General features: G+C 43.1%; 1 protein-coding gene across 1 annotated transcript in view; it reads left to right on the top strand.

The window, feature by feature from the left end:
- The window catches only part of ppm1h (protein phosphatase, Mg2+/Mn2+ dependent, 1H), a 29777-nt gene extending 14340 nt beyond the window's left edge, over positions 1-15437 (top strand). The window contains exons 4-10 of the mRNA XM_070830576.1: positions 2879-2991; positions 3154-3238; positions 3470-3588; positions 8436-8499; positions 11217-11324; positions 13144-13295; positions 13629-15437. Of these exons, the coding sequence (XP_070686677.1) occupies positions 2879-2991; positions 3154-3238; positions 3470-3588; positions 8436-8499; positions 11217-11324; positions 13144-13295; positions 13629-13776 (789 nt within the window). The 3' untranslated portion in view covers positions 13777-15437. The remainder of the gene's footprint in view (positions 1-2878; positions 2992-3153; positions 3239-3469; positions 3589-8435; positions 8500-11216; positions 11325-13143; positions 13296-13628) is intronic.
- Positions 15438-18887: the final 3450 nt, after the last annotated feature.

Genomic DNA, 18887 nt, shown 5'->3' on the forward strand with positions numbered 1-18887 from the left:
TGCATGGAAATCCACCATTTCAAACCTTGCAGTTTATGCCACAGCGTACCTCAAACCTGACCGCTACAAAACGGTCAAATAGTGGTGTGAAGGTGTTCTGCAGAGAGCTGTATATTAAAACACATACAATATATATACAGTTCATTGTGCAGTGTTTCACTGTTACAGCTTTGTCTCCTCACCCATGGCCTCTAATTACAGTGTCTGTTTTCCTCCACAGCTGTCATTTATTTTAATTTCATTTCAGTCATTTTTTATAAAATTAGATGCAGCCTGGTTTAAAATGGTACACATTTCCACTCGGAACAAAAACTGTCACTTCCACTTGCTGAGTAACCACCCAAAAGTCGATTATGTCACTATCTCACCCCCTCACCCCTGTCTTATTTTTTTTAATGAAGCTCATTCTTTCAGAAAATGGGAAGTGTCAGGGAATCTTAGGAAGGTTTGTTATCACTCTAAATCTTTGTCTCACGGAGTCCCTGTATCTTATCAGCGAGGTCCGCCTTTAATGCTCCTCTGACACGACTCGCTGCATTCCTGTGGAAGCGGTCTGCACGTTGAGCGGCTGCTGAAGCCCGATAATCACTTTAGGATGTGTAAACATCAAAACAACATGTAGCTCAGAGACAAAGGCTTATCAGCCAAACTGTTTGGTTGGCTCAGGAGAGGAATAAGAGGGGATGAGATCAACGGCCTTATGATCCTCTTCAGCACAAGATTGTATCTGGTACTGTGTACGTGTGTGTGGTCAGGTTGAGCTAATCATAGATATAAGCATGTAACCCAGAATCTTAAACCATTCCTGTAACTATGAATTGGTATGAATTGTCAATTATATTATAGATTAACCATCCATCCATTTTCTATGTTTATTAATGTCTTCAATCTCAGTGCAGAGAACAACCAGGGCAGGTTAACGCTTTCATTTATTCATTAATGCTTGGATACTGACAGTCACAAAGGCGGGTTGTGTGTGTGTGTGTTGGCAGCAGGTTATTAAGGCTGTATATTAATGTAGCTTTAGCCAATTTTCAGGAAGAATTTGCCCAAAGGTCATTCTTGCCCTCAAAAACAGCTGACATGCCACTGATTCGTAAATTTAGTTAAAGTGATTAATTCAGTTAATTACCTGTCTCGCTGTCTATTCCATCTTTTCCACCGTTTAACTTCTTTCTCTGCCATCGCTGCTCTCTGACACTATACTATATAAAGATGTTTGTTGGTATGAGAGGTGTTGAGAGATGCCTCGGCAGCATTTCTCCTGCTTTCAAGGAAAGAGTGCAGAGTTTAATTTGAAGAAGTACAGGAGCCGTTCTTGAGTTGCAATGATGGTTATGGCAGTTTGGTGGAATGGGATGTGTGTGTTTGGGCATTGCATGTCTCTCCCTCTCCCTCTGCCTGCTGGTTATTTAGCTCGGTTGTTAGATTCTTCCTGGCGGAAGTGGAGAGGAGAACGGTGTAGATGTTTATGCAGGCATTTTCATTATTAAAGACTTTGCCTGCAGCCAGAGGCATTGGATACAGGGAGGATAAATATGTATGGCTTGCTATGGATTCATTATTCATTCATGGTGAAGGACACATTTGTTCACCCTGCCCAGCACACACACACACACACACACACATACACACATATTCATCCTCCGTACTCCTTCATGCCCCCACACTCCTGAGAAATGTGTATAGCAGCAACAGTGAGTGGGTGTGCGACTGTGTGTGTTTGTTTTGTAACTAGAAAAGACGATGGAGTGCAGGCGTACAGAAAAACACACATGGATCCAAACACACACACACACATTCGGTCTTGCACTGAATAGTCCTTACAAAAATATACACAAGCACAGGCATGTATTAAGTCGCACACACGCATCCTGCCACAGAAATGGCTTCTTTTTATGCACAAACTGTATACGTGCACTTTGTGTCTGGAAGCAAAGGCTGATGTGTGAGTGTGAATCAGACAAACTCACACAGATTTATGCACACAATGTACGCTTACATTACAATCCACCGCTGTCTCCCGTCAGAGAACCACTCACAGACACTGACTGCACACACACACACACACACACACACAAACACACACACATTCTCACAGTTGTAATCAGATGGAGGTCATCAGCGGTGGAGCAGAAGGCGATATGCATTCGTTGGAGTAACATCCCTCATGGGAAAACATGTTAGGGATGGCCTCTCTGCAAATGCGTTCGCAAACATTTTTCATCCCACTCAATCTGTTGATGGTGACGGAGGGATGTGAGGGAGGCGCTAGAGGGGTCGTCCATTTTTCTGGATTAACTTCCTGCTTCTGTTTTGCAATTTAAAGTCCCCGAGGAGCTTTTAACCACAGGCCAACAATAGCCATGGAGAGCATAACAGGGTTAAACCAAGTGTGAGCAGCTCAGTTCAAATTTATGTTAGCATTTTGATTAATTCGCTGACAGGTTAATTATTCATCTAATGAATGAACTGATAGCATGGGTTTCTTCAAATCATTTTTTTTTTTTTGGTTTAATTAGCAACAAATTAATCTGGGCTAATTAACTGGTATAATAACCAGCGGCCCTTCCAAACTTCCTCTCCTATCCTTTTGGTCTCCATTTAGTTTTTATTGCACCTTGACTCATGGCGCTATTGATAAATGAATTCATTACAGTGCTATAATTAATAAAGGCATCACAGCAGGTTTTCAGAGTCGGGCCATATTTTACTTGGTATCAGGTTCTTGCTTAAATGCTGTGTGCAGCTGCACGATAGGAAAAAGTTTTAGAGGCTGTGATGATTAGAAACATGATGGGAGAGGGATGGGTTTGGATTATGTGCTCTCATTAGAAGATTAATTTGTGTGTGTGTATGTGTGTCTGTTTGTATTTAGGATGTGAAGATAGAGAAGGAGAAGGCAGTTTACAACATCTCGGGCGGCTGCACTGCTCTGGCGGTCATCTATTTGCTGGGGAAGCTCTACGTTGGGAACGCTGGGGACAGCAGGTGAGATGCACATACTCACAGGGCTGACTATAAAGATGGGTACCCTTAGAATGAAACAGTCCTTTCTCTGCCGCTCACCTTCTTGTGCTCTGCAGCCAGCGGGAGCAATAGTGTCCCAGCTTAGGCAAACAGGCTTTTGTTTTGTCTGCTCCTCTCCCTCAGAGCCATCATTATCCGGGCCGGAGAAGTCATCCCCATGTCAGCAGAGTTCACGCCGGAGTCAGAGAGACAGCGGCTGCAGTTTTTGGTAAGACAGAACCTTTCTCAGCTCTTCGCTAGCGAGCACAGCTGTCACATATTAACGGAGCTGACCTCCCCTCCCATCGAGACACCGGCTATGCTTAGCTCTGTCTCTCTTACACTGCCTGCTCTCTTTGCCAGCTTAATAGACTATGGAATTGTTTTTCCTATCCCCTGGGCATGTCAATCTTCTTCTAAATTCTCTGTTTCTTTTTTTTTTTTTCTCTTCATATCAAAGGCCTACATGCAGCCACACTTATTAGGGAACGAGTTTACACATCTGGAATTCCCGAGGAGAGTCCAGAGAAAGGAGGTGGGGAAGAGGATGCTGTACCGTGACTTCACCATGTCGGGATGGTGAGTTGACTGATTTATTGATTTTTGGTCTGATTTACTGATTGAATTAATCTCTTAATGTCATATGCAGTGCATAAGTGGCACAGCATGCAACCGGGTTTCTTCCTGTTTGGCATTTACCTTCAATGTGTGTGATACTGAGTTTCTCCTCCTCCTTCCTGCTAAATTATTCAAAGCTAAACACATATGTTGAAAATGCTGTTCAGTCTTTTACATCCTTACACTTCCTGTGTATCTAGTTGGATCCATTTACTCATTCTCTCATCTGAGAGACATGTATGTGAAAATGATTTCTGCTGTCCAGCTCTATATAATTATGCCTTGCTGAAAGATTAATTTGTGTCATTATCTATGTTTGAGTGGTTTCCTATAATGTATCTCTATTGCAAATAGCCATTAACAGCAATCCATCCTGTTCAGTGTGCACCCGTCTAAAACAGCTATTCGAAGCTTCACTGTGAGAAGGTGGCCAGGAAGTGGCCTTGACAATTCTGCTTCTGTTTGAGAGATGAACGTAAGAAAGAAATCTGTGGGCGCAGTAAAAACCCAGCTCATTATATTACTGTGGTCAAAGGAATTGAGGAAGAGAGGAGAGTACATAAAGGCTGAGAAACAGATGGAGATGTCAAAGTGAGAGGAAATATAGTAGAGAAGTGCACAGGGGGTAGATGATTTAATTCCATTTTGTCAGAAGCACTTTAATCCTAAAGTAGCACAGTCATAGTTACAAACACTGCTAATACGGTCACGTTAGGTTAAACGCTATTCTCAGCTATCACGGAGGTCAGGAAATCAGCACTTTAAAGCAAATATATCTGTAGATCTGTGCATAAATGCTATGTGAACTGTGGAACATTGTTACATTTGATAAACTGTAATGTTTATGTGACCAAGGAAAAAGGACACATAGGCCGAACACAGTCACCAATCTACCCATGGACACACACTCCCTTACAAATAAATGTTCTGTATTCAAAATGTTACATTAGGTAAAGGTAGTGGTGCATTATTACTCAGTCAATAAAGTATATTAGTTCAAATTAGTGACAATAATCCACCAATCCTTATTATACATTATTGTATAACACTGATATACTAGTTATTATTATTATGGTGTACTGTTATTTCCTGATGAGGTGGAGCTAAGTTGAACTAGTTTGTATACTGGAGAGTGAATCTATGACTCTATATATCTTATATCTAAACTGATTGTATGTTTTATATGTAAAATTTTAATATGCCTATAGACTATAGCTACCAGATAAATACAGATGGGTAAATAGAGAAATGAATTGCAGTGGATTAGAAGTAGCATTCAATTGAATTGATAGAAGTGATGTATAAGTAGCTCAAAATTATACCTGAGTACCCGTCCTTAGTTATGTCTTGAGTTCTTCATTCTTGAAGTGTTTTATTTATGTATGTGCCCTGTAGAAAACGTGTTACGCATGTGTATGCATGCATGCGTTTTGATATATGAGTGGTGGGTGCAGGTGACAGAGGAAAGATGAGCGGTATGTTTTCTGACACCACCTCTGTGCGGCTGTGTTTTGCGGCGCTGCTTGGTTCAGCAGATGTAGGTCAGTCAGCCGCTGTGTTCCTTATTGGGCCCAGAACTCTCTGCTCAGTCTGCTGTCTGCCTGCTTACTGTCTCAGCAGTGCAGACGGCCTGTGATGTATTTTTAATCAGGTTCTACCCAGTTCTGCTTGTTTCACCCGGACTAAGTCTGGGTCTTAAATTAGCAGCCTGTCAGCCAGCGTGGCTGATTGCTGTGATGTGTGTGGGTTTGACTTAACTGTGTCATGTTGTATAGGTGCAGTTCAGATGCTCTACAGAGGATATTCTTTTAATGTCTCTGCAGCTCTCTGTCTGTACATGTACACTCTCCTGTCTGTATATGCAGCCAGTGTGCCCACATGCTGTGTGTGTGTAGGTGTGAGCTGCCATCCAGTTCCCTCAAAGGCATCTATGATCAAGGGCGCGCTCTAATGAAGGCAAACAGGTCCACAGCCCACCTCTCTCTGTCTTCCTCCCTCGCTTTCTTTACCTCCCCCTCTCTCGGCCAGTTGGGCCGGAATGTGAGCTGGCTTCTGGCGCTGCCAACTGTGATGGTCACTGTCACCGGGATGGCGGGCGGTTTTGTTTGCGACATGTCCCAGTGTGATGGATGTTGAGCGGTCGGCCGTGTTCGACACGATCCAAATGCCACAGCAACACGGCCAGCCAGGCGGGGGGGAAGGTGGGGAAGAGGGTGGGTGGCTGGAAAGGACAGACAGAGAGAGAGAGAGAGAGAGAGAGAGAGAGAGAGAGAGAGGAAAAAGAACAAATGAGAGGAAAATTGCTTTTAAGACAGAGAGAAATGTAAGTAGACTGAGATAAGCTGCAAAGATGGGAATAGAGATTAAGGAGGAGAGGTAGAGGCGAGGAAGAACAGGTTGGTAAGATGTAGAGAAAAATGATGTGTAGGCCACATGGGAGGGCAGTGATAGATGACAATGAATGGTGCTCAAGCTGTCTCTCTTTGGTACCCACGCCCACAGGGGTGTCTGTCCTCCCACTGATCCTATATACAATGAATGAGAGAGGAGGGAGACTACTACACACCTTCATCACTGTCACACATTTGTACTCCCTCTTCTGCTCCTCCTCCCCTTCTTCCATTCTTCTCCCACTCTGCCTTTGTACCGATGTGACTAATACCTACAGCTTACATTTGGAGAACCGTCGGGTCACTGCCATTAACTGTGGCCTGACTTTGCTCCTGAAAGCACCACTCAGCCTATGAAAAGCCCATCAGTGTTGGCCAAAAACTTCATTTGAACCCAACTGTCAATTGCTCCAATTTGTCTGACTCATTGGGTGCTGACAGGCCCGCCACAAGGTCACCTCGAAGGCTGTCGACGTGTGTGTGTGTGTGTGTGTGTGTGTGTGTGTGTGTCCGGTTGCACTTGCGTTTCAGTGTGTAGGGATGTACATATGATAGCGTGTGTGCAGATCGGGATGCTGAGCACACAATGTTTGCTAATGCCTCTGTCACCCCCTTGAATGGGGATGACATCACTCCCCTCCTCTCCTGCCTCGTCTCTCGACACCTGCAGAGAGGATAATGCAACCCCCTCTTTCCCTCCCTCCCTCTCTCTCTCTCTTTCTCTCTCACTCTGTCAGTCAGTCACTCTCTGTAACATCGGGCAACCAATATGTGAAAGCGCTCAGTGTTGTGGTCAAACAGTAAAGCCCTTGAGCAACCCACCACTCTCCTGCTTACCCAGAGGGGGAAGCAGGTATTCTAACAGGATTAATGTGTATCTCTCTCTGTCTGTCACACACTTCTCCAGTCTGACAGGGTGGATTCGCTGTAGACACAAGTCTCAAGAGAGAGACTGTCCCCGACAGCAGGCTCTGGGGATTTCATCCAAGACATCTTTGAAATAATGACATAAAGCGCGTGTCTCTATGTTGTGTTTTTTTTTTTAGATGCTGCCCCAGTGCAACGAGTGCCTCTTTTAATGCTCAATTTAAGTTTTACATCACTAAACTGCTGTTTTTAGAGGTTTTTCCACACCATGAATATTGCAAACATTAGTGCGGAAACTCTTCAGTGGGCCATTATTTCGTGCTATACCTCTCCACTCAAAGAGTCTCAGGCAGCAGACTGTATTTCTGTGTTTGCGGGCTGCGTTCGCTGTGATAGTACTCGCTCTGCACACTGTTAAAAAAGTGCTGAGTGCAGCAGTATAGCGCTCGCCTAAGGTGGAAACATATGGTCTCTCTGAGTGGAACCAGCAGTAATGTAAAAACCATCCTGGTCCCTGCTAATCTGCTTCACAGCAGCTGAAATACATTGGATAAAGTGTGTAGAGCAGGCCTGGGTCACATGATATTTGCAAATAAGACTTAATTACATTATTATTTTCCATATTTTTCACCATCAAAAGCACTCTAAATTCACTTCAAACCATTTCAATGACAGTTATGAAGATTTCTCCCTTATTTCCTCCAGTCTGTGGGCTAAGATAAAGCGTGGCCTGTGTTTGTACATGTTATTTGATCCAGGTAAGGACTGCCTTCACAACAGATCCAGATTTCTCTATTCGTAGCACCTGGTGTGAGTTGTGAATGGAAAACTTTCTCCTGGCAGCTCCTCTGGAGATTGGCTCAAATTTGTAATGTTTCTGGTGCTGTATAGTGACACAGCTGTTCCTCTGAAGTAAAACTTTAAAAAGAGAAGTATTCTCACTAGGAGTAAGAGGGCAGGGTTTCTTCACTGCAGCTGGTAGAGCTGAAAAGTGTATCTTAAGCCCTGGCATGAATGGTATTATACAGTCTTCTTCCTTGTACTGCAGCTCTGTCTGGTCCCAGTCTGAGGATGGTAAATTATTCATCAGTAGGGGAAGTTTAAACACTGTTCTGAGAGCAGGGGAATGTAAACGTGGATGCTCTTGCATCATTCGGCCACTTTACATCCAGACCTTCACAGATATACATGCACGCACACACACACACACACACACACACACAGAAAACTGACAGTAATCCAAGAGTGTCTTATACATCCATCTTTGGCGACTCTTTGTCGCTAGAGAGACTTTTATAACATCAGCTCAAAAGAAAAAAAAAAAAAGAGAAATATGCAAAGGCTCTGTGTCGTTCTCTGTGTGATGTCTGGGTGGATTTTTTTTTCCCCTCACCGTCTCTCTTTTTCCTCCTGGCATACTCTTTCTCTCTGTGCCAGTCGCCTCGGCAGCAGGGCCTGCGGGGGGCGCGGAGGCAATGTATCTCCAGGGCACGTGTGCGCTGCCTGCCATAAACCAAAAACCCATTAAAGTGTCCTCTCTCCTCTGTGCAGGGCATATAAAACCATCGAGGACGATGACCTAAAGTTTCCCCTGATCTACGGCGAAGGGAAGAAGGTAAGAAGTACTCGGCGGCCGCTCGCTGACAGAGTTACTCCCACAGCCTTGTGCGCCTCGCCTGTAATCAAAGCTCGCCAGGGCACCATTAGTCACCCCCTCTCCCTCCCCCTCCTCCCCCTGTCACTGTGTGGAGGAGCCTGCCAGTGGAAAGCATTCCTGGCCTCTTTTTCCACAAGCTTTCACATCCTGCACCAACCTATGGCACAACAATATCTCTAATGGACTTGATGTTTGTTTTTATGTCCCACAGCAGGTAAAAAGTAGCTCCCATTGAAGCCACCCTTTAAAGGTCCCACATTCTGCTCATTTTCAAGTTCATACTTGTATTCGGAGGTCCTAATAGAATGTGTTTACATGGTTTACATTATTTTCCTCAAAGCTGACATGGCCGCTGCAGCTGTTTTCAGCCTCTTTCTGCACGCTCCGTTTTAGACCTTTACCTTCGACATCTTCGTTGTTACAAGGAGCCGGAGTTAGTGAGGGAAAAAGCAACCAACAGCGGACAGTGAGGTGGATTCAGGAGGTTTTTAGTGTGCGGGGCAGTCGGCCTGCTGAAGGGCTGAAGGAGGTCACATGATCAACAGAACCCCTGATGACATCATGAAGGGAGCCAAATCTAAACAGAGCGTTTACTGAAAGTGAAAGAGAGAGGATGGTCTTCTCTCAGAGGGTCTCTTGTCATATTTTATTTGTAAAATTAAAATGGGCATTTTGCATAATGTGGAACATTTAAGATGATGGAAATGTGATGAACGGTGGCTGGAAAGTGTCCCAAAACTGACACAAGCTAATTGGAGTAGGCTATAACATCATAATACACTGACTTGCCGGAGAGTCTTGTCAATGTTTTGATATGAAAGATAAAAGAAAAGGTCAAACGCTCAGCAACCCATTCGTGACATTTTCCTTTCCCTCAGTGATTACTTTACACGTGCTGATGTGCACCTTGTCCTTGTTGCACTGAGAAGGTCAGAGAGGGAACATGATAGGTCCCAATATGTTCTCACTCTGGCCTTCTCCTTTTTCCATGTTTAACACAGACAGACAGTAGATTTACGTTTGACGACGTATGGCAGATGTCACGGCACATTGCTCTCTGCTTGCAATCATATTCGGGTTTGCCCCTGCACAGTTGACCGTGCCCACGTTGCGTCTCCTCCCTTTGAAGTGAGACGCGGAGATGGCTTGATAGAGTGAGGGGGCTTTGTGCGAGGGAGAGGAACGCCAGAGCACTTCAAAGCCCGGCGCGCAGCCTGCTGGGCCCCAACGCTCAACAATTAATCCCAGGATGTTTCCCCTTCTCCGCCGGAGGAGCTTTGCCGCCACTTTGAAACACTCTCTCTTCTCTCCACCTCTCTGTCTCCTTCTCTCTCCCTCTCTCCGTGCTGCATACTGATCCAGGCTCATTCCTACCAGACCTCACTCGCCCTTGTGCTCCTTCCCCCATCCTTACGTGCCCCCATGTCTCATACGCTGTACAGTAGATTCAATTAGCCCAGTTCCCCAGTCCTGTGCCAGTGGCCATTTTTAGAAGCGGTGGCGGCGATCTGTGCAGACAGTAGGAGTTAAAAAAGAGTTTTGTACAGCTTACAAATGAGTTTGATGGCGTCTGGAGCTCGGGGGAACAATTGTTAGGCACTCACAAAACTGAAAGATGCTGACAGTGATCTTGTGTTTATTTGCCTAAATGCTGCTCATCCATCCAGATAAAGATTCCCACTGGGGACAGCCTGTATCTGTCAGTGAAATGTGGCAAGGGATTTGCCAAGCAGGTTATTCTTTACAATTATCAGGGAGGAATGCCATGGACTCACAGGAGGCTCACTAATACCGTATAGTATTTTAATGAACAAAATCATCCAAGGAGGATTCACTGAGGGGAGTATGTATGCTCTTGGTCATAAATGTCTTCATAGCTTCATATGTAGTGCAGCCTGTCTGCTATAAGCACTAGCAGTTCATTAGCAGAACCTGTCAAAATATTCTTTAGCTACTTATCACGTCGTGCTCAACATATCAGACAGGTTTACACAACTCTACCCGCTACAACTTGTTTTTTGTAGTTTTGCCCATCATTTCTTTCGCTAATGATAACACTGCAGTCATTGTTCTACTGCTTTTGTCTGTGTTTTTTTTTAATATATGCCATCAACTTGCCAGAGACTGCAGATGAAAATTTGGCTAAATCTGGCACATTTATATGGTGTTTACATGATGTTAATTAGTGTGCACTGTCCCTTCTTCAATAAACAAACGAGTTTGACAAGGACAAGAAATGCGAGCAGTCAGATGTGCAGACAGGCTTTAAACAAGGTTTGCCAAACCAACTTGGAAGAAAAAATGAAGTTGAACAGTAAAATTAGGACCCAAACTGTATTCACTCACCAATTTCCTGGTTCAACTTCCACTTACTGTGCTTGGCCTGCTGTAGCTGTGCACACACGTATTCTGGCTGCACTCATACTGGTTTACACCTAAATAAAACAGTGCAATAATAACCTTTTTGCCATGTTTGCCCATTTCAGAAATGACTCAAAACATCCCTCAACACTTCCACTTCCACTGTCTCTCTCACGTCTTCCTGTTCAGTAAAGAATATAGAAGAAAAGGAACATTATTTAAATGAGCCACTCCAGCTTTACTCTGAGGGAACTGGGCTGAACGAAAATAAGAAGCAGTCTGTTGGTGCTTTACGTGCCTCTGATGTTTTGCAGGCTCGTGTTTTGGCGACCATTGGGGTCACCAGAGGTCTCGGGGACCACAACCTCAAAGTGCACGACTCCAACATCTACATTAAGCCCTTCCTGTCCTGCTGCCCAGAGGTAGGCTCCATGTGTTGTTTATACATTACTAAGAACTAAAAGGTTGGGAATTTGCTCGTGCTTACTTACCCGCTCTTCTAAAAGTGGCACTTCAATTAGCGATTTCTTACATTTCCACTATTTGAATTAAGCATAATCTCCTAGACAAGGGATAGGCGTACGAAAAAAGTGGGTAAAGTGGTCTTGTAATGGATTTCTCTCTGGATTGATGTTTTTCATCAGACATTTGAGAGATGTATGCATATGGAAAATAAAAAAAAAAACAGAATCGTAGAAGTGCAACTCCGCCATCATCAACAGTAATGTTACAGTATTTTATGGTGGATCTTTCCTTTTATTTTACCTCCTAACCTTGGCTCCCTGATAAAAGGAGAGGTAACGATGTAAAACGCCTTTGGTCATTAACAGTCCGCACTGTGAACTATGTGGTCAGCGTAACATTAACATTCTCCACCAACCGTCGCTCTCAAATGACTCCTTTCCCTCCCAGAGTCTACTGCAGTAGTCAAGAAGCCCATGAATTCTCTTGATCTTTAATTCATTGCCCACCGAGTTCAGTCATAGTTCAGCTTCCTTTTTGATGTATTTCTTTTCAGATTTCTTTCTCCGAGATTCTCGTGCTCACTATTGTTTCAGATACAGTGCAAACACAATATCAGTACATGTGAGACATGTCAAACCTGAGCGTTAGAGGTCCGCCTGCAGGGAAAAATAGACAATTACTATATAAAGAAATCGTATCTGTGGGAGAGCGTCCTCCCCCAAACATGTCAATTTAGAGTCAGTGATTGCTTTCAGGTTATATGAAAAAGCCAAAACTTGGCACTTGTAGTCATCGTACAACATCACAAGATCAAAAATATGAGTGCTGGGTCAGAAATCAACTGCTCCATCATCACCCCTCCTCCAGAAATATTTTACTGCTGTTGAAATCTCTATTTTGAAATTGATTCCAGGAACTGCCGTCTCTTTCAGGGATTGATAGCCTCAGTCTGTTTCTCTCTTGCAAAGCTCACAAGGTTTACCGCCACGCCGAGGCTCATGATCCACACGGAGATCATTCTTATTCAATCAGGCGCAGAGTTCGTGCTGCCCAACAGTTTAGACTTTGACAAATAAAGGGGAAATGTTAAAGACTGATGGTTGTGGTTCACTGTTCATTGTTGGTGTGATGATGCTGCCGTTCACGCTGACTCTCCCTCCGTTAACTGGCCTGTCGATCAGCTTCTGATCGAAACAAGTCAAACTAATATTAAATAAAAAAACTATTATCTAATATATGATTTCCTATTAGTTTAAAATGATTAAAATGTTGATTTCTTGTATACTAACTTCAAGAACAATATACTTTAAAGATTAGTATATAGTGCGTACACTATGCAGAGAATATGTAGTATAAAATTAGGACACTTTATCATTGTAAGCATGTTAGTATGCCAACATTAGCCTTTAGCTCAAAGCACTGCTGTGCCAGGCTGATAGTGTCCCTTTTTTAGATATATTTTAGCACCACAATTAAAATACTGTTTATTGTGGAGGCATGAATCTTAGAAGCGGATGTCACAAAACCTGGATAAATGAGACTAGATTGTCTGCTTGGCTAGACACTATGAGGGATAAGTGAAAAAAGAAACTATTTTTCCTAATTTTGGGTTATCTAAATTTAGAGCGTTTGCAGCGTTCACTTCATGTAGTTTAAATTGTAGTTGTGAGCAGCTCAGTGAGAAGAATGGCTCACGTCAGCGTCTGACGTGTGATTCTGACTCGCACTTCCCAGTAACCATAGATTTCTCATCTATTCCTCCCCGTTCACCTTCAGGTCAAAGTTTACCCTTTGGCGCAGTGCGAGCATGGAGCCGATGACGTTCTGGTGCTGGGAACTGACGGTCTGTGGGACGTTCTCTCGAACCAGGAAGTAGCTGAAGCAGTCACCTGTTTCCTGGCAAACTGCGACCCCGACGACCAGCACAGGCACGTCCGCACATCGCACAGCTGCGCTCAGCAGCCGAGGCTGAACTTCCCCTCACCCTAGTCGTATCTGAAGAGGATGAGCGTTGTTATCTTGTTGTAATTATGCAAATTTCCAAACATTTAGATAAGTCTTTTCTCTGGTATCAAGGAAATGCCTATTAACAGGATGTTCTGACTGCTCCTCTCATGTTAGAGGAGTTCCAAAAGTCCAACATAATATTTTCTCTTTCTTTTAATTCAGTGCATAATCATTATCAGATGTGACCGTTCATTTTACTTCACATCACCACGCTTTGACTGCACCTTAATGATTTATCCCGTTTGTTATGACAGGTACACAATGGCAGCTCAAGACCTGGTGATGAGAGCACGAGGGGTGCTGAAGGATCGAGGCTGGAGGATATCAAACGACAGATTAGGCTCCGGAGATGACATCTCTGTCTACATCATTCCCCTCATGTATGGCAACAAGCAGAACTAGACAAACTACGAAACTGCAACCACCACTGAGACATAACCCTGCCTTGACCTCCCACCTTCACTCCTGCAGTTGCCCTTATCCCCTGTGCTCTTTTTCAAAGTGCTTTAGTGTGGACGTCCTCCTCTGCTGGGGGGACATCCAAGATGTTTCTGGTCAGAGGAGGGATTTCTGTCCAGGCCGTGTTCCCCTTGATCATCCTTAATCGGGATGATCTCTTTGTGTCTGGTCCTTTTTTTATAGAAAAAAAACTGTTGAAGACATTGAGTCATGAAAAGAGCTGTTTTTTGTTGGGTTTTTTTCAATCGTGAGGAAGCCATCGTGAATCCTGTTGTCGGGCAATGCCAAAGGTGGAGAGCATGGACTCTTGATGAGATAGTGACGTGCATCTCAGGATTGCTGTTACTAACCAATGCACAATATTTATAAATGTGAAAATGTAAATGTAATAGTAAGATTAAGTGTGTTTCGGTGAACACCTGTACAGTGTAAGAAACACTAACCTGAAGAACTGATGTCCTGCTTATAGGAATCATACCTCCTCTGTCCCATGTAGAGCTTTTAAATTAGCCAAGTCCAGCCATGTCCAATTAGTCTGTTGTCCAAGGTAGGAAAAGAACACTTAGACATATTAGCTGGTTGTCCTGATGCTGCAGTTGCTATTTTTGTTCTTTTGTACCCCTTGCATAGCAATACTGTGCTCACTATTAAGGAAAGAGACTTCCTTTTAAATTGTAGAAACACATTTATGAAGAATACACTAGGGACCACCTTCAAGATTTTTGTCGACTACATTTGACCCTGCTTACATTTCACCGCACTATAAAATCCAGCCCAGATTTTACTTTAAGAAAGAATAACAAAGAAGTCTTTCTGCTGTGCTCATTCACTATCGGCCATCTACCTCATAATTTTTCTTCCATTTATTGTATTGCAAACACATGTTGTCATTGTCCTGTCTGAGTGGCTGTTTGCATGCTACATCGGGTGCATCAGCAGCGCCCATCTGTGCCATTATCCAGTTACGCTGTTATGATTTGCTCCTGCACTTAGAAGATTTGTAAAAAAAAAAAAAATAATGCTAATCAGAAAAGCTACAAAAGCTTCCTGGGGAGCTGTGTGGTATACTGTTGCACAAAATATATTTTATATATATATATATTATGCTCAAAACCTCATTGTCATACCCCAATTTTTACTTTTTCTCAAAAGAAGTTGGGTTTATTGTCCCTATTAATTGAAACCAATCTTTATGAATAGCAGGTGCCTCCAATGACAAGAATCGCTTTGATTTTTAACATATGTCACTTTAAAGGAAGTACAAACAAGCCTGTCCTTGCATACAGTTAAAATAGACAACACTTACCTTATGTGTCTCTGCAATCAATATTGTTTCCCTTGAATCAGCGTTGTCTACTTTTTAGCTCATTTAGTTTAGTTTACAGCTTCTAACTGTGCACAAATGTTGTAACTTAACTTCTGTAACAGTGGCTGAAACATGGAACAGAGTAACTTAATTTAAATGTAAAAAATGTAAATAATATTTTTGGTGAACATGTCTCTCCTTTCTTTTACTGTAAGTGATGTACATTTTACTGAAACAAAAATCGTAATTTGTACTGTTTTGGAAACCAAGGAACAGTGTAAAAAATTACATGCTCACTTTTCTGCTCTAATAAAAAAAATGACTGACACTTTCTGAGCTTTTTGTTCTGCACATTACTCTGGTGTCATTGATAAAAAAAAATTTAAAAAAGTTGGTGTGCCGATTGTAAAGTAGACAGAAAAACCAGATGATATGTTGATTAATCCTGGCTGCGAGATGCACTTGCAAGAGAATGGTGCCAAGTTTGAGGAAATAAACAGACAAATGGAGAAGGGAACAGAAAGGACACTTAACATTTTATGTCGTAGCCCCACGGCAGCTGTGTAAGCAAAGACTTTATAGTCTTGTAAGGCTTTCATGCCTGCACTGTGTTAAACTGCCACCTAGATGTAATTAAATTCCAGATATTTGACTGTCAAATATCCAAAAGGGAATGGAGATCTTGCAAGAAATTGGAAAAATGGGGACAAACTCCCCTCCACTCCAGTAACTGTACAAAATAAGACCATCACCACTCTTGACAAACTGTGTCAAGTGAGTCCCAAAGCAATATGTGGATGAAGGGTATCAGTTCACAGAATAGCCTGATGGAAGATTTCACAGTGGAGGCTGCTGCGAGGAGCGTAATTCAACACTGAGGCGCACACACACACACATACACACACACACACACACACACACCCTGAAGTGAGGAAAGACAACTTGATAAGTTGACAAAGAAAAAGAAATGCTTGATATGTTCATCACCTTTTCCACTGGTCTTTCACTTAGAGTAAGAACAATGAGCGAGTGAATGGATGTGGAACAATGACGATGGACTTCATCATTTTTAGGTGAAACCTGAGTGATACTTCAGCGCCAGGCTACCTTACTGCTGCGATACCAAATACCTGAAATACCTGAGACCAAAGATGGAAATCAAATCATGGGATAAAGCTTTTATAGTTCATGACACGGCAGAGCTATCATATGAAAAAAAAAAAAAATGATGCATTCCTTAGTCTGTGGGTTGTGAGGAGTGAAAGGAAACCTGACAACTTAGATTATATTCCTCCTTGAGCTCAAAGCTTTGGTGTGAATCAGAGAGTTTTCCAGGCCCTTCTGTACAGAAGCCTACAGTGATTGTCTCTCAGTCTGAAAACCAGAGTGGGATTACTTTTGGGTGCCACAGCTAATAGCCACCATTTTAAAATCACATTTTTACAATCGTAGCGACAGCCGGGGAGGGTGATGTTTCCATCGCTGTCGGGATACTTTGAAGTTCTATATATCCGAAGATGTACACAGAAAGAATTTTGGCAAAAGCAGGTTTAAAAAAGGTGACTTGTGATGGTCAGAGAAGCACAGGTGCTGCTAATAATATCAACGATGGCTCTGGTGTGTAAAGTGTCGCAGTAAATGGAGCTAAATGGAATTCAGGCACCACTCATTTCATTATTTACACCTGTGCTTTTTCTACTGAGATGTGTCCAAATGACTTCTGTGTAAAGGGAGATCCTTTAGGTTTTTATTCTTTATGAAGGACTTGGCAAACCGAGTCATGAATAAGGACTTACTTTTTTGTGCTGGGGAAGTTGGAGAGAGTAAACACACATCTGACTTGTATCAGTGAGCTTAATCAGTGGGACCGTTTGCCCCTGAGGCCAATTAATAGGCACAGCTGCACAATACTTAATATGTGCTCTTTTAATGTCTGAAAATCAAGCTAAAAGCAAGTAAGCAAGACACATATGATGGGAAGTAAATGCTCTGAGGCGCAGCGAAGAGCCAGGAAAGGTTTATGGACCACACGTGTCTAGAACTATTGTAAACAATCCCTTTTTATAACTCGCTTTAAGGCTTTTTTTTTTAAATTCAGGTTTTCCTACCCACACGTTAAGATGACGGTACGAGCGGATTCCTCACATACATCCCTTTTATGAATGCCTTTGCACATACACTCAAGTGTTGTCGTGGGAGTCTCACACTCCCGGGTCCTCTGCAGGAGCTGGAGGGCCATCTGGTTCCCACAGGCCAGCGCCGCATCCTCCTCCAGTCAGGCCAGCACTGATCTGGCACTCCACTCCTACTCTCCACACGTGTGTGTGTGTGGTCCAGATTGGATGACGGCAATGATGACACAGTCATTCCTGTGGGTGGCTTGTTTTTCCAAGGTTACAGCACTCCCACCCCACCCGTGGACAGATCTGAGGGAGATGCTGAGTGGGCTTGAAGCGAGAAACTGAAGGTGAAGCGCTGCTGGGGCCACAGCCTTCAAGCCTCCTTTCCGAAAAGGAGAAAATGAAAAGATACTAGTTTTTATATTATTTTTAAGCATAAGCTTTTCCCTGCATTCAAGACAGGGCTGCAGCGACGACTTTCATATTTTTTCTAGCAGTCATTTTCTCAATAGTTTTTGTCTGAATAACCTACAAAGATATTCAGTTTTCTATAATATAAGACGAGAAAAAGCAGCAAATCCTCACATTAGAGAGGATGGAGCCTTCTGAGGTTATTCCAATTACATTTTTTTTTGCTTGAGAAACAACTTAAAATGATGAATCACTTGCCAGACAATTTTCTTGGCAATTGACCAATTGTTTCAGCTCTACTTGTTGGTGATGACTCTGTTGGTTATTTTCAAATCAATTAATCATTTCATGTATAAATGTCAGGAAATGGCAAAAAAAAAAAAGAGACCATCCCAGTTTGGCAGAGCCCAGTGTGACGCCTGTAGATTGCTTGTTTCGGGCCAACCGACCAATTTTACGACCAGAGCTGTAACAATTAAGTGATGGAAAGAAAACTAATCTGCAACTTTTAAATGGATAATGAAATTAATTGTTAGTAGCAGCCCTATTTTAAGCCCTAAATGTTTTTTTGATGATTCTCAATCAATCAACTAGTTGTTTCAGGACCAACTCCAGCAGTGTTGCATTACAGAGGCGGCGTGTGTTAAGGTATTTGGTGAACACGCATGAGGGTCGACCGTCCTGACAGGACAAGGGTGCGGCTGCTTCAACGGTGCAGCTGTGATACCCATCTGAGTGGGCAGATTTTCCACAGGGGGCTCTAATTTACTGCTTTAGGGCTTCAGCTGCCTGAAGTATGATTTATCTGCGGCCCGGCTCAGATGAGAGCTTTGACACAAGATGGATGAGGAGGACACGGGCTGCCTCTGCGCTGCTCACCGGTCCATAGGCTGACTCTTTACAGCCAGGATGTGATAAATGATGTTTGGTTTGACCCTGGAGGCTGGAATACTTGTATTTCATGCATGAGACAGAAACCTTTTGGAATACATCTAACGCAGACCTGTAGGACGGCTACTCAACAGGCTTGATTATAACCACAAGTCTCATGCGTGGTTTGTTTACTAGTCCGTTTCTTCTTTTCAGATGAAAAGCACTCCTACGTGTTTCTGTACAGTGAGTAACTGGAGTAGAATTTATTGTCTAATATCAGCACAGATGCTAGTGGGCAGAGCTGCAGCCCAAGATGAACATAACTCTGCCTCACACACTATCAA

The sequence above is a fragment of the Pempheris klunzingeri genome, chromosome 5, assembly GCF_042242105.1.
Source record: "Pempheris klunzingeri isolate RE-2024b chromosome 5, fPemKlu1.hap1, whole genome shotgun sequence".
NCBI classification, from domain to species: domain Eukaryota; kingdom Metazoa; phylum Chordata; class Actinopteri; order Acropomatiformes; family Pempheridae; genus Pempheris; species Pempheris klunzingeri.